Consider the following 15,671-nt stretch of genomic DNA (forward strand, 5'->3'; position numbering starts at 1 on the left):
CGGTTTAGATGGATGAAGTCATTAAATCAACCATGTGTTCATCTGTAAAAGGTGGAGCTGATTTAAATACTACCAGGTCGCTGGTAATTTCTTCCCCGTCATGAAAAATATATTTTTATTATCAATTATAATTTGCAGAGTAATTAAAACTGTCTCTGACACGCAGTGGGGTTTAGGTGGAAAGTAGCAGAGCCATAACTGTGGATCGTAAATTTGAGTAAAACACGGAGTTTGTTTATCCCGTGTGAATGCGCCAGATGAAACACGGACATAGGGGTTAATCACAGGACGTCCTCAGGTAAAGCTAATCCCATGCGAATAGGGCTTAAGCCACTGTCACTGTTTCCTGCAAGAGGCAATGTGCGCAAACCTCGGCGCTCACGGCACTGATGCCAAAGAAGAACACCCGGTTTGTTTCACTGAAAATAGAAAGAAGGAATGGGAATAAAAAACTTCAAGATTCTTTATTGTCTGTAACAATGCAGCATCATTGGTGCATGATCAAAAAAAATGTGACAAAATAGGATGAAATATATAAAATAGAAACAGAATAAAAGTGGAATTGCGCATGTGTGCGTGAGTGTGTGTGAGGCAATTTAGCAGTTGTGGATAAAACCTGTCCCTGAACCTGCTGGGTGCCCCCAGAACCACGGAGTGCAAATAGACTACACCTGGGGGGGGGCTGGGTTCACAGAGGCTCTGCTGTGCCTCCGTCCTGCAGCGCCGGCTGTAAATGTCTTGGATGGCTGGCGGCTCAGACCTGGTGATGCGCTGGGTTGATTTTTTTTACCACCCTCTGTAGCGCTCCGCCTTCGAGGGGCGGTGCAGCTGCCGTACCAGGCGGCGATGTTCCCAGCCAGGACGCTCTGCAAAGGTTTGAGAGTATCATGGTGTTCATGAGCGAAGCCCTCCCCCAGACGCCCGTAGGAAGTAGAGGCACATGAGTAAGCATGAGTGTTAACAAGGCACCTGACACGTACAGTTAATCAGCTAGGACCACTTTCTTGACTCTTACCGTCAGCCACGTCTCTTTAGTAGCTATGTCCACAGCATCGTCAAGCTTTACTGAATTGTGTCTTCTATGGGTTGAAGGGTTAAGACTTAGCTTAAAGTACCGTCATTGTCTTCACGTATCACTAAAACATAGGACTGGGTGGCTGGGACACTAAGGTAATGACTAACGCAGCATTAAGAAATAGTCAATAGGTCATTTTGTGCACTTAATGGAGAAGAGTTACTCTGGTAGCGAGTTAATATTAAATATAATGATGTTACTTCACATAGTGGTGTTTCTGTAGTTGTGTCCAGCATCCAGAGTCAGAAATAGACAGAATGTTTTAAAGTTACTTCCTGCCGAGTTCTTTTGGATTTTTATTCCAGACTCAGATACATCAACAGTTGCTTGGTTTAGTGTTATTAAGATATTCGTGCTGTAATCAAATGACTTTTCATCGAGCGTTGTCCTCGGGTCCCGTTTTCTTCTTTCGTGATGGTTCAGCCACGCAGGACGGTTTCCTGGTTTCATCCCGTGACAACCTATATTCCTCATTTGGAATGCTGTCCCTCTTTTTTTTAATATTTTTGGGGCAATGTTTAAATCCAGCCAGGATATTGGCACATCAAAGCCTGGACACAGATTGCTGTCATTGGGTCAATTATAAATATATTACACTGGCCTCAGGACGGATTTAGCCCCCGCGCTCGGAGCTGTGCTGGGATGAATTAAAATAATACTAACCGGGACAGTCGGCATCATGTACAGGAGCAGGAATACAAAATAAAAAGCACTCTGATCTTCCTGAGTCCCCTAACAATAGGACCCATTCTTTATATTCAGTGTCAAAGTGTCATGTAACATGAATCCGCTATGTCTTCTGTATGTATTATGATCAATCAGACTCTACATTTCCTCCTCCTCTCGCTGTCCTTTCTGCCTTTTTCTGTCTGTAGCCAACCTGGCCTCAAGCAGACGATTCTTCCTTTGCCTTGATGCTTGTTCTGGGGGTTTCAAACCAGGTTTTATAAAGCGTCAGACGTTAGACAATTTGTGTTGTTATTGATGCTATATAACTTTATTGATCCTACCAGGGGCGATTGGTTTGGTCAGTTTGCATATTATCACACAATGCACAAAAGATAGGAGCAGATAAAAGTAGAATTTAAAAATAAAAAAGCAGAATGGAGCAAGTAAAACGACAAGGAACACAGTGGAATCAATGGTCAATAGATAGATAGATAGATAGATAGATAGATAGATAGATAGATAGATAGATAGATAGATAGAATGAAACTAAACTAACTAAAGTTTAACTAAACCAAATCAAATCTGTTGGTTCAGTCAATCGCACAACAGCATGGAGACGTCCATATGCTGTGACGTCACTTGCATACCCTCTATAGAATTTAAGAGACGAATGGCAGAGGAAATAAAAGATTTTAAAGGACGGTTTGTCTTACAGACAGGTGGAGGATACCGACAATCAGAGGGCAACAGAGAAAATTCACTGGCAATCACATGACCAGGGCAAGACAAGATGTTGGTCACAAAAGCTGGTCGAGTCCCTGAGCTTCACTTCACTCCTGCGTTCTTGGAACATGTTTTTATAATGTTATGTGAGCGTAAGTCCGGGAAACCAGCAGATGAGAGAGAAACACGGGAGACTTTCAATAAAAGACTGATAACAACGACAGAGGACAACAAGGCCGGCCGAGAGAGAATTCAGTTTGTGGAGAAGATGAATTCTCTGTTGCCCCAGCTTCACAATATCTACAGCGTTCACATCAAAAAAAAAAAAAAAGGTGCCTAGGTGTTTACCTGAAGCCACCTTTTCTTTTCTGCCAGTTTGTCACGGATGTTGCTGGAATCAGCTGCTTGTTATTGGCAAGTAACAAAAAATTAAATATTCAGCTAATTGGTTAATTGTATTCCGTCCTCCGTTTGCTCGGAACAAAGACTAAATATCATTTGGGGCACGATGCGACAAAGCCGACGGTTGGCTCTTATCTGGGCGCAGGCCACAGCCTGCCTCACCTCGCACCAAAGAGACGCCGTCGTCCATTGATATTCCAGCGCCGTGTGCGTGTCAGAAGTGCTTTGTCCGACTGCGCGGGCACGAGGGGAGACAGTGTTTGACGGCGTGTCTCAGTATTTAATTATCTACAGCTGCTCCGGCGCAAACAGAATGATCTGTCGGATCAGCAGATGTGACTGGGTTTGTTCTTGGGCAGCGAAAAAAAAAAAAAAACACACTCAAATAAACAAGAGCTCCGTGCATACGCTGCGTACGCCACGGACGTGTGAGGAGAAGAGGCGACACTTTGGGGGCCACGTCTAACAAACGCTGTCAGCTCGAAAAGAAAAGAAAAACACTCCCCCCGTTGTGTTCCTGTAAATGTCACACACGCAGCTTCCAACACGTCCACGCATCCAGGCATAAGCTGCGAGCATCGACTCCCACATCAGCGGGGCAAATGTGCTTCCAGTCTAATTAGCGAGAAGCTCGGCGGCGTCCCCTCCCTCCCTCCCCCCCTCCCTCCCTCCGTCTCCCTCTCTGAGGAGAACATATCAAAAAACAACAAACCGCGCGTCTCTGGAGCTGGATTAAATGCAAAATAAATAAAGTTTGTTATGATTGCCTTTAAATGTTAAAGGGATTTAAGGAGCTTGAGAGTCTAGCCTCAGGTATAAATATACCGAGGCGTGTTTTAGTTGCTAAATAGAGCGAGGGTTTAAACATAAGTGCTTTTCTTCCCGGGAGAAGTGACATATTCTGTCTCTGCCTGATTGTGTGCGCCGTGTCCTTTATATATATATATATATATGCGACGCTTGTGTGAATGTGCGCCAGATCGCTCGCCTCTCTTCGCTTTTAAAACTTATGTGCGGCTTCGTCGTGATGACTCGGTGAGAGCTGACGTCGTGGCTCCTCTCTAGTCGGAGGCGGCGCTTCAAGTTCCACTGAAAAAACGAGAATGAAAACAGAAAATGTCAGCGAGATAAGCAGAGGGCGCTTCACCCCCGGCCCCTCGTGTTGTTGTCGTGTAATTAGTGACAGTTTTCTTTTGAAAAGTTCCTGTAAATCTCTGATCATAGTGGGCCATGTTTGGCCAAAGACGCGGGGGGGGGGGGGGGGGGTCCGCCCTCGTAATTAGGACCCAGCGAAGGAGAAGAATAAAAGAGGAAGAGCTGGAGGGACGGGATGAAGGCTCGACGCTGCGTGGTCATCCCGCCGTGGGTTTTGGTCTGGGAAGAGCCGTTCATGTGCCAGCAGCTTAGACGGGGAAGGATTATCAGACGACACTTTTAGCCTCTTAAACAAGACACGACCGCGGCCAAACACGGTCCAAGAGGGTGAGAGACAAAAGGGGCTCGGAGCGAGGATGAGAGCGAGCACAAGGACTCGGCTCAAATGTCACGCGGCTCGTGTATTGTGAAACGTAACTTTGTGTTGTTGGAGCGGTGGAGTATTGTTTTGTTTTCAAAGAGGAAATCAGAAAGGGGAGAGGGCGAACAGGGCGGCGAGTTGACGGAGAGGAGGGGAGGAGGAAAACAAGAGGAGGGCGATGAGGAAGGAAGAGCCGCCGCCGCCGCCGCCGGTGGATAGCTGCCACCGGACGGTTGTTGCTAAGCGTTTAATCTCTCGCGCTCGGAGAATACAAACGATCTTGTAATCGTCCCCGACCTTGACACGAAACAGCAAGGTCGCGAGGGAGCCGGGGCTGTTTTGCATTTCCCACAGATGCCCCGGCCGAGACACGCCGAACAATTAGTAAACTGGCAAAAAAAAAGAAAAACAGGAGAAAAGAAATTGAGTCTGTCTTATTCCCTGCATCCTCCTCCATCGCTGCCACGAGCCCGTCGGGCCACTTTCCTGGCACGTTCCCAGACCACAGCTTTCTTTGATTCCTAACACTTAATTATGATAAAGAAGCAGGCTGAGCCACCAAGTGAGGTCAGACTGCACAAACCCGTGGGCTGCGGTATTTAATTCGTTTATTTATTTAGTTTTCTGCTGCTGTTTACGCTCAACCAGTCATCATTTTAAACGACTGATCAAATATTTAATGTATGTAGAAAATGCCCGTTAAGTCGGGAAACAGGGAAAAAAAGGAGCTTTTCTTTGCTACTGGAGGTTTCAGGCCATTTTTTGTAAAGCGTCTTAAGACAGTTTGTATTGTTAATGACGCTATATAAAGAAAATTAAAGTGAATTGAAGATGACGACTCTGTCATGGTTGAAACTGTTTCCTCCTACTATACATCAGTGGCATTGGAGAGTGAAGACGGTTTATGTAATGGGGAAGACAACAGCAAACCTTCATCTTAATTTGGACATTTTCCAGATAAACTGGGCTCTGATACGTGAATACTTAAATTTACCAAAGTGAATCACTGTTAAACTTTGCTGTCTATGTGTGAATTGTGCCAAGAAATATCAACTTCAATCCAATGAACCCAAGATGTTTATAGAACTGTCATTGACTCTATTGTTCTGCTACACATTTCCTGTATGACCTTGGTTATGGTTAATATGTATAATTATCAAAGAAAAATCTGATGTAAATGAAATTATCAATCATTTATGTAGCACTTTTCCTACCAAAAATGTGTTGCAAAGTGCTTCACACAAATAAAAACATAAAACATTACAAGAAGAAATTTATAATAATAAATGAAAAGTCAAAACACTCTTTACCCAATAAAAATATGTTATTAAAGTAAGTAAACGAACCATGTAAAACACTAATGAGATAAATAAAAACCAAATGTGATAAAGTGGAGTTAATAGGAATCATGTAAAAGCCTCATTAAAAACATGAGTCTTGAGCCTTTTTTCCCCAAAAACGCAAACACCGTCAAGTGGCTCATTGCCGGTTATTCTTCAGCTCCTGAGACCTGAGCTTTTATTTGATGTTTATTTTTAATTTCTCCGATGTATTTGGGATCAGTAGGACCTAAGACGTATAAAAACTAAGCATTGTCCTTTAACAGGAAGAAGGAAAAAACAATGTCCTCATATGTGGACACTGGGATTATTCCATTATTTATAATATGATAAAGTCACTAATGTCTAATCTAAAACTGTTAATTTTAATACCTGAACATAGCTGAGAAAAACAAGACAATAAAGCCCCAACATCTTCAAACGTGTTCTTGCTAATTAGCGACATTGTAGCTCGTTGCTATTGATAAAATTTGTTAAATGTGCGGGTTATATCACACGACAAATATTAATAAGCATAAATAAATACGTTTTAACCTCAGAATTTGATGAAGTTTTGTTCCTCGTCCACTTTTCTCCTGTGATCGTCAGGATGAATCCGATAAATTGCCCGCTATCATGTGTTTACCACTAGATGGCAGACTAATGTCCACTAATGAGGACAACGGGTTTAAATGAAGCAGAATGAGCTGCAATAAAACCTATAGGGTCTCAGGAGGTTAAATCAATGGCAGTTTCACATAATTCCATTACAACAAATTTAATACAACGAATCCTCAAATCAGCCAAATAAAATAGTCAAATATTTGAACAAAGTAACCAGACAATGTGTTTCTATCATTCTTCAGTCTGTTAGTATGCCACATACAGCATGAGTCAGAAGTTTCTAACTATTAATTTGATGTCTTCACATTGACTTGGCATTTGTAGAAAGTGGCTCCCGGTAAAATATTCGACTAATTAGTTTAGGAGCGTCTGCGTGCGGATGATTGTATTAAACTCCGACTGAACGCTAGAGTCTAACACCTCATCGCGACCAGGGGGTATATCAATGTATGTGTTTTCGTTGTGCCTCTGTGCGCCGGCTCTCAAATTACCTTTATGCAATTACGGGACCTTTTTTTTGTCCGCCGACAAACAGTGCATTACCTCTGTTATTGAATATGCCGAGAGCTGAGATATAATTATAGTCCAGGCAAATTCAATTTCTGTTTTCAGCAGTTTGATTACGAGAACATGGACCGGGCTTTGTTAAGTTAAGCCAATATGATTTTTAGCCTTATTCCGCGGAGGCATAACGGAGCCGACCCCTTCGCAGCTTCTTAACTGACTCGACCTCAAAACAGCATGAACACAATGGCTACCGAGTCCCTGTGGGACGTGTGTTTAGTTTATTGTAATAGTAATTCATCCTTCACAGTGTCCTAGAACTGACGAGGAGCGACTTTCTTCTTTGGTGCACTTTTTCCTTGTAATAATTCTATAATCTTTTCCATCTTCATACTGAGTCTGTTGGTTCAGTTTGTTTCTCGTAGAGCTGCAGCCAACAACAGCCTGCTTGTTGACATCAGGGGTAAACAAAGAGACAGGTAGAGTGCTTCACTTTTTAAAAGAAAACAAAAACATACTGAAAGTACTGTGAGATGGCTTTATACACAAACTTTTTTCTCTAATTGTAAAACATGAAGCCCTAGTCCGCTAATGGCTCCAGGTTTTGACGTTTATTGTTTAAGAGCGTGGACTGAGGCTGTGGAGAGTTCAGAGGTTCTGACCTACACTGTAAGTCCCGTTCACATACCCCCAAAACAAACAAAAATCTTACTCATGTGAGGACTCTTCTGTTAGTCGTCATCACTCTCTGTTTGACGAGAAAATAAGTCCATTACCAGCATGATGATTACGGTGATAGGAACCAAAGTCAAGAACGGCAATATAAGCTTGAGTACTTCAATTAACATAAAAAAAAAACTTCAAATTGCACAGAATAGAGCAGCCTGATTAGTTCTCCATTGTTCTCTCCATGCTAATGTAAGTGAGATACATTAGGGCTGGATGGTGTGACCAAAAATGTCACAATTATCATGGTGTTTTTGAAATTTCTGACAGTATATTACGGTATTTCTTTTTTTATAATTATTTCATGTATAGCCATATGTATGTCATAGGGAGGAATTAATGCAGTAGATTGACTAAGGATGGACTATTTTACTGTGATGATGAGTAAATATTGTAGAATAATCCCACACTAGTAGTAAAACAGGTTTGCATGACCCTGTGTTAGCACTGACAGCGCAGAGACAAAGTAAATAAATAAATGAATTAAAGTTTATCAAGATTAAATGAAGAAACAGGGACAATTTATTTGTTTTGACATATTTATTCATATTTAAACATAGTTAAACTGCTATGTTTCTAATGTCAATAGCAGCGCGACCGTCTACCGTAATGATTGTAGTCTGCGCGCAACAGTTTTTTTTCTCATTCATAAAAAGCTAAAATTGGGGACATTTTTGGGGACAGCTTTAGCCGGGGGACAGGTCATACAAAACACCCTGGTCACCCTAAAAAAAACAACAACAACAACAACAACAAAAAAAAACAACCAGACACGGCATCTTTTTTTGGTCTTCTTGTTCTGCTGCTTCATTTTTCAGACCTTCCCATCTTCACCACCTCCCAGTGACACAGTTGCACCAATAAGTGTTTAGAAGCTCTACATTGGAAATGGTCCGGTCTGAAACAATGTCTGACGGCGCAATGTTCTGAACGCAGCCTTATGATACATAAACGTTTGGCTTGGAATATGCTCCCATGTTATATCAGACACATCAGGTCATATAGATTTTATTTTAAAAAAATTTCTATATAGATAAGTACATGGAAAGTACCTGTATAGATTTATATTTAATACGCTGTATTTTTGAGACTATGTTTGTTGTTGTTGGTTGTTGTTGTTTGATTTACACTCAGAGTTACTTTACGTATTTGTTGAATTATTATATTTTATCTGTTTTCATTTTTTTCTGTTTTAGTTATATATGTAGTGTACGTTCAACCTGTCTTTGTCTTCGTTGCTGAATTTGTTGTGTGGATACCAGGAAGACTAGCAACCACTTGATGGAAGCTAATGGAGATCATAATAAAGAATAACTCCCTTCTGCTTATGTCACAAGCTTAACTTTTTTACCTGCACACTTTGCATTGGCCGACATGGTCTCCTTACAGCACAAAAACAAAACAAAAATAACCAAATTCATGACAAACTGTGACAGGAAGCAATTAACATATATTATTGATCCTCCAGATCATATCCGAGATCAGGTTTGATTTATTTCTACTTTATTGCCACTGACATTTGGGTTGAGAGACACCGAATTTTCCCTGCTCGTACCCTTTGCTAGTTTTCACTGTGATAACATCGAGGCTCTCGGGTCAAAGGTCAAAGCTCATTGAGTCGGGGAAGATCAATCCAAGGTCTAGCGAGCGGCTGGATCAGCAGCTTTCAGACTAGATTTAGGTGCAAATGGATTAAATCAGGTGGAAGGAGCAAAGTGTCATAGGTAGTGAGCTGAAATGATGGAGGTGGTTGTGCGTGCGTCGGGCAGGAGTTTGAAGAAGCCAGAGAAGAAGAACTGTGTGCGTATATTCAGGTATATATTTCCTTGTGTGTGTTTGTGTACACAGGGTGTCTGCGAATAGGTGCAGGTGTTAATAAGAACACCTGGAGAGGTTTTCATGGAAGGTTTCTGCTGCTCGTTAGCGCCGTCTTCCAACTGCAATCAGGGCTGGAGGTGTTCGCCTTGAGTTTACGCTTTTTCTAAATGTGAAGCGTGCTGTATAATTGAATGCTTCTGTGCTGCGCTGTGATATGTTTTTCCATGTTTTCGGTGTGAGCGCGCGGCAGGCAACTCCGGTCTCAATCGGATGAATTGTTGTTCTGAATTTCCACGGAGCGGGACATGTTTGAAAATGGATTTGTGTTCACGCAGCGACCGCATTAATCTCTGGGAAAGGGGTTTGTGTAAAGCGCTTCAGAGTTTGTGCAGTTCTTTTGTTTTTATCTGCTGCACTGAAACGTACAAAGGGAGAAATGTTTTGAAAGATCCCGTTTTTAAAACCATATGGTGATTTTCTTTTGTTCTTTTCCGGACGTGGACATGAAGAATGGTGCCTGTTATGTTGCTTTTCTTTTAACTTTGTTGTGTTGCTCAGGACGAAGATGTCTTTGACTATACATGTATACCTATATATTGCATAAATATGTGGTCTGTGCAGAGTCACGTAAAGAACTTGCTTACTTCATGAAAAATAAATGCCGTCTCCCCCGCTTGCTCTCCCAGCCCTCTCTGATCCGGACGGGGACCCCTGTCGGAGGACCTACTGTGGACGGGGTCGACAGTGCGTGCTGATGGCGGAGACGGGGCGCGCCGAGTGCGTTTGCCAGGAGAAATGCCGGCCCTCCTTCGTGCCGGTGTGCGGCTCGGACGGCCGGTTCTACGAGAACCACTGCGAGGTTTACCGCACCGCCTGCCTGGAGAGGAGGCGGATCTACGTGGTGCACAGCAAGGACTGCTTCTTCAAAGGTGCGGCTCACACACTATAACTAAGAGCTCAGCTAATTATTTTTTTATCAACAGCATTTCAAAAGTCCAGTTAAGCTCAGATAACTTCTCACAGTTACAGCGATAGATGACACAGAGCAGACATGCATGTCATAGTCGTGCTGCAGTCCCTGCAGGTGGTTGTCAACATAAAGACAGTTTCAGACGAAGTTTGCTTTCAAACAGCATGCTGCTGTTATTCCTCCCTGCAATTTCATCAGGTGTTAGAATGAGGCTTTTTTTACATTCTGTCCCTCATTTATATCGCCATCTGTTGTCACTTGTGAACTCTGAAAGCAATGAGTTTCTCTGTTGCATTTTAATGAAAACTGGCCTCGTTTCTGTCAATAACAGTACGATGTTCATTCAGTAGGAGCCTTAAAGGAAACACGTGTGTGTGTTTTTATGCATTGACGTTATCCACCTGAGACCCTGCGTCCTCATATGGGGACATTAACTTTTAGGTTATACTGCAGCTTATTCTGCTTCATTTAAACCCGTTGTCCTCATTAGTGGACGCTTTAGTCTGCCATCTAGTGGTAGCAAAGGGTCAATACACTAGTCAGTGTGAACTTTAACTTAGAGAGACTTTAATGATCCACGAGGGAAATTACTTTGTCACCGTATTCGTTGCACATAAAAGTAAACAACATAAAAATTGTGTGCGACAAGTATCTCATTACATTTTACGGTTGAAACTTATTTATGCTTATTAATGTTTGATATGATGCGCAAATTTTAAAAAAAAATCAGTTGCAATGAGCTACTACGTTGCTAATTATCAAGTACTTGTTTGAGGACGCTGGGACTTGAAATAATCCCCGTGTCCACATATGAGGATGTTTTATTTTATTTATTTTTTTTTTTTTCAAAAATTTTCAAAATTTGCTGTTTAAAGATGATGCTTAGTTTTTTATACATCTTAGGTCTTACTAATCCCAAATATATACCTTGGAGAAATTAAAAATTCATACCAAATAAAAGCTCGGGTCTCGGGAGGTTAAAATGCTTTAATAAAAATAGTTGCCTAAGTTGTAGTTCGTATCAGTGGATTCAGATTTTCATATTTTAGACAGTTTGAAGTATTTAATAACTTTCAGGATTTATTTTATGCATCACTAAATTCGATACTTTTGATGCTTTTTGAGGTGTAGTGTTAGCAAAGACTTTACTAAGACTTTACCTTTTAAATATTAAATCATATTAAATATATTTTTAAAAAATATTAAAACATTAAAGCACAGCCAGGGTTGTATGGACCAGGGAACTGAAGTCACAAGCATCAGTCGTTGTAAAATCAAATCATGCCTTGGATCAGCCACCTGTTCAGCTGAGGTGAAAGAACAAAGTGATCTGTAGTTTGATGTTGAAGGCTGTGGTTCAGGGTCGAGTTTGTCTGATGTCTAGAAACGTAGACCGTCACCGTGAAGTCAACTGTGCTACTCATTTATACTTACTGAACAATCAGCCTCATCACAATCACTGGGATTTAAACCATGTGAAGAGGCACCTGAGACCTGGTGTGGTTTATAGCTGTGCAGTAACACTAAAAAGGAAACATGCTAATACCAAGAGGACCAATCACAACTCTGCATGATGCTAGGTTACATTTCTGGACAACTGCATGTCAGGCTACACCATTAAAGGCTCATTTATGGAAATAGACCTCACAACTTATGCACTGACCCTTGTCGTTTTTGCGAGTTGGGTTAATTTTTGTTTCCACTTCCTGCTTCGGTTTCACCAATGATGACTGAAACTTTGGCTGAAGTTGCATCTGAGACGAGTCACAGTAATGTTTGCGTCTCCGCAGTTAACCTTTCCTCAAGGTCTTCCATCTTTATAGCGGAAACAATCTACAACCAAGTGGACCGATCACAACAGTGACGCATATTTACATGTTATAGTTTGGGCTAGGGTCTGTGTAGGGCGTCAAATTAATGGAAAACCACACATTAATGTTTTTTGTGTGTTTGTGAGTGTCATTTTTACCCACTGTGGGCTTGTTCCTCGCTGCAAAATCAAGTCCACAACCTGAACTGTAAAAAAACAAAACAAAACAAAAAACAGTGTTTTTATGGTGTTTGTTCCTTTGAGCACTATTTGGGCTCCGTATCCTGCAGATATTTTACTGCTTATATTTTTTGCAGCCTCTGTAAAATACTCACATAGAAACAGAAAGATACCTCACAATGCAGAGGCACCAACACGACTCCGGTCTGAAAACATTTTGGGGCCTTGCAGGATTTATTTCTGTGCTCAGGTATGTTTTATTTTGCTGTCAGATGGTAAATCCTCCCGTACTATGACTTTCTGATCTTTTATCGGCTGACTTGCACTTTTTACATATTAATTTGCATAGTATGTGTCCCATCCACTGCCTCCACGTTGTCAATATCCTGGTACACAAATCACCTCTGGGTTACTAAGGATCACCAGCTCTCTATAGTAAATCATTAAAATCTTCACTCCTTTACTATCACTCATTAGCAAAACTGCTCTCTCAGCGCCAACAGTCAGCATTATTATCCACCAAACAGCCCCCACTTCATCATGACTTCGATTTAAAGGTAACTTAGCTTTGTAGAGCTTTTTTCCAACTATTAATTGCATGTATTTCCACACAAATATTCCTTTTTTTTTTTTTAAATCTCTGTGCAGTTTCCGACTGCACACAAATGTACAGTTAACTTGTTGGCACCAGCTCTTCTTTAAATGTTGTTTTCCAGGTCAGACTAGTATTAAACATGCTGTATAATCCCTCCGGGTGTTTATGCTAAAATAGAAAAGTGAAGCTATAGTTATTTAGAGCGCATGGTTTCATGTCAGCGAGGCGCGGAAACGCAGACGCACACATACTCGACACCAACACGGCAGCACTTTTAGTCATATCACATTAGGGAGGGATGGATTCCTGGCAGACACCACCATGCATAGCTAATCCACATTAGGGACGTTCAGTCGGCACATTAGGCTTAAACTTGATGTCTGAATGCAAACCAGCGGGAGATGGAAATGCTGGAAATCAGTCAGATGTCATGGGAATCATGCGTGTGTGTGTGTGTGTCTGTGTGTGTGTCTATGTAAATAGGAAGTAATTATTGCACCTGACATACAATGACGTGATTGGAGGGCACGTCTCACAGTGGCGCTTCCAGAATTATTACTGGCGATCGCTGTCTGTTGGTATAAATAGCAGGGGAAGTGCGGAGGTGGTTGAGACGTCTGTGGAAGTGCCACATGGCGCTTTGCGTTTATCCGGCTGCATATTTACAGTCTCGCTCCAAAAACTTGAAAACTTGAAAATAATCCTGGTTTGAAGCCATGGAACTCATCCAAACACTCCTGGAGGCAGAATGGGACGTCGCGTCACAGGTAGTCCAGTAACCTAAATGCACTGTTAAACCACCGAACATGTCAACACGAAAGACTGTCACAGAAACCGCAGTAGGAAGTAAAAGTTATTTTAGAGTCTTAGACACACTTTAATGATCCACGAGGGAAAATACTTTTTTTTCACAGTAGCTTCGTTTCACGTAAAAGTAAACACCCTCAAAAACCACAGGTAAGATAAAATAAAATAATAATAAAATAAACAGTGTAATCCAAAAATTTACAGAATTAGGATTATGAACAAATACACAAAAGTAGTTGGTAAAACAGTGTCTCAGGTGATGCAGTTGTTTGGCCAGTTGCATAGCAACAGTGAAACCAGGACTCTATATGCAACCAATTCACTCAGAAAATGAGTAAAAAAATAAATAAATAATAAAAAAAAAGGTAAAAAGGAGGTAGAGCATCACATATTTAACTTCAAACAAACAAAAGTGACTAGTTGTCAGATTGACAATTTAAAATAATCAATTACAGGGCTCCATTTTGTCAAAACTATTTCATATTTTAATTTTATTTTGATTATTGTTTTTTCTGTGAAGTATATGGAATGTTCTTATTCCATTGTTGTATTGTGGGTGGATAAGGTGATAATCTTCCTTGCAATCAATAGGAATGTAGAAAAAAAAATATATTTTTTCTGATTATCCCACTGGGGTGACTGTTATTTTAGTTATTTGAGGTGTTATTTGACTTCATATATATATAAATCTTAACTCCATTAATGGGACATTGGACGTCTTTTTTACACAGCGAAGATTAAAAACATGTCACAGATGAGCAGTCTCACCTGAATCCTCCTTTCCATTTTTCTCTTAATGGTCAAAGCGTTGTTTCTCCTTCTCCACCATCTTCTTTCTTTCTGTATGAGGTTTGTGTTATTTTCTGACCTTCTTTATTCGCTTCAGTTCATTTGATGGGATTAAATTGGCGTTTTCTCTGGTAACGTTTCAAAAGTTCGCTTCAAATTTGTTGAGGGAATTATACACAGTGGCGTGTTGTTGTTCCCTCGCAGTGTTGTTTCACATTAAAACAAAATGAACAAAGAATGTCGTGTGCACTCCCTCCCTCTAGGATTGTTTGTTATTCAGATTATTCAGACTCTAGAAGTTTGTGGCTGCGACCAAACCCTCATAGACACAAATGTATCTCTTTAGATCCCTGGAGCTGTGTATTAAGCCACATACCAAAAATCTTTTTTTGGGGGGTAAATTTGCTTTTAAAACTGATAAACCTAAAAGCTCAGCTCTAAAATCCCATTTTCCTTCAGCTCAGGCCTACAGCTAAAGTCACAGTGTCAAATTTGGCTAGTAGTTACGCAGGCTTTCGTTTCATCATACCTGGATTATTGTGATTCATTCTGCTCAGTCCAAAACTCTCCACTTAGGCAGAGGAAATAAGAACATTTCTCTAATGCTGACCTTCCCAAACCAGCTCCCACTTTCACAGCTTTGTTGAGTTTCCTGCATGCATACAGCCTTGAATGCACTAGGACATCACTCTGGACATCAGACCAAATGGTGCTTTAAGCTAAACCTTTATCACCATTATTTGACCAGAAAGATCCCACTGATGCCAAGGACCTATATTTCAAGGCAGTCACACACAGTTATACAGTTTAAATTTTTTTTAAAAAAGACAAATTAACAAGCAGATTAGAGAAATAAAAAAAAACAAGGGCATATTGTGGAGTCGGCCTCAAGTCCTCTCCAGTCAAATTAACTCCAGTTATTCTGCAACATATTCCACGAAAAAGGTGCAGAGCGGAAAAAGACCTTTATATCCCACAGACCCTTTCGTGGCCTACGACACTGTGACGTCACGTCGTTAGCTGGAGGCAAAACAGAAGACGCTTGAGGCAAAATTGTCACTGTCAACCGTGAAAATGTTTCGAAAAGACAAAAACATTAACTTTTATCACATAACCAATGAATTAATTGCAATTAAAAGAAAAG

The 15,671-nt window shown here is 41.1% G+C and overlaps 1 protein-coding gene across 1 annotated transcript in view; it reads left to right on the forward strand.

Annotated features, from left to right (window-relative positions):
* fstl4 (follistatin-like 4) overlaps nucleotides 1-15,671 on the forward strand; it is a 232,505-nt gene that overhangs the window by 81,053 nt on the left and 135,781 nt on the right. The window contains exon 4 of the mRNA XM_047607542.1: nucleotides 10,063-10,305. Coding sequence (XP_047463498.1) covers nucleotides 10,063-10,305 — 243 coding nt within the window. The remainder of the gene's footprint in view (nucleotides 1-10,062; nucleotides 10,306-15,671) is intronic.

Source organism: Mugil cephalus, chromosome 15 (assembly GCF_022458985.1).
Source record: "Mugil cephalus isolate CIBA_MC_2020 chromosome 15, CIBA_Mcephalus_1.1, whole genome shotgun sequence".
Classification (NCBI taxonomy): domain Eukaryota; kingdom Metazoa; phylum Chordata; class Actinopteri; order Mugiliformes; family Mugilidae; genus Mugil; species Mugil cephalus.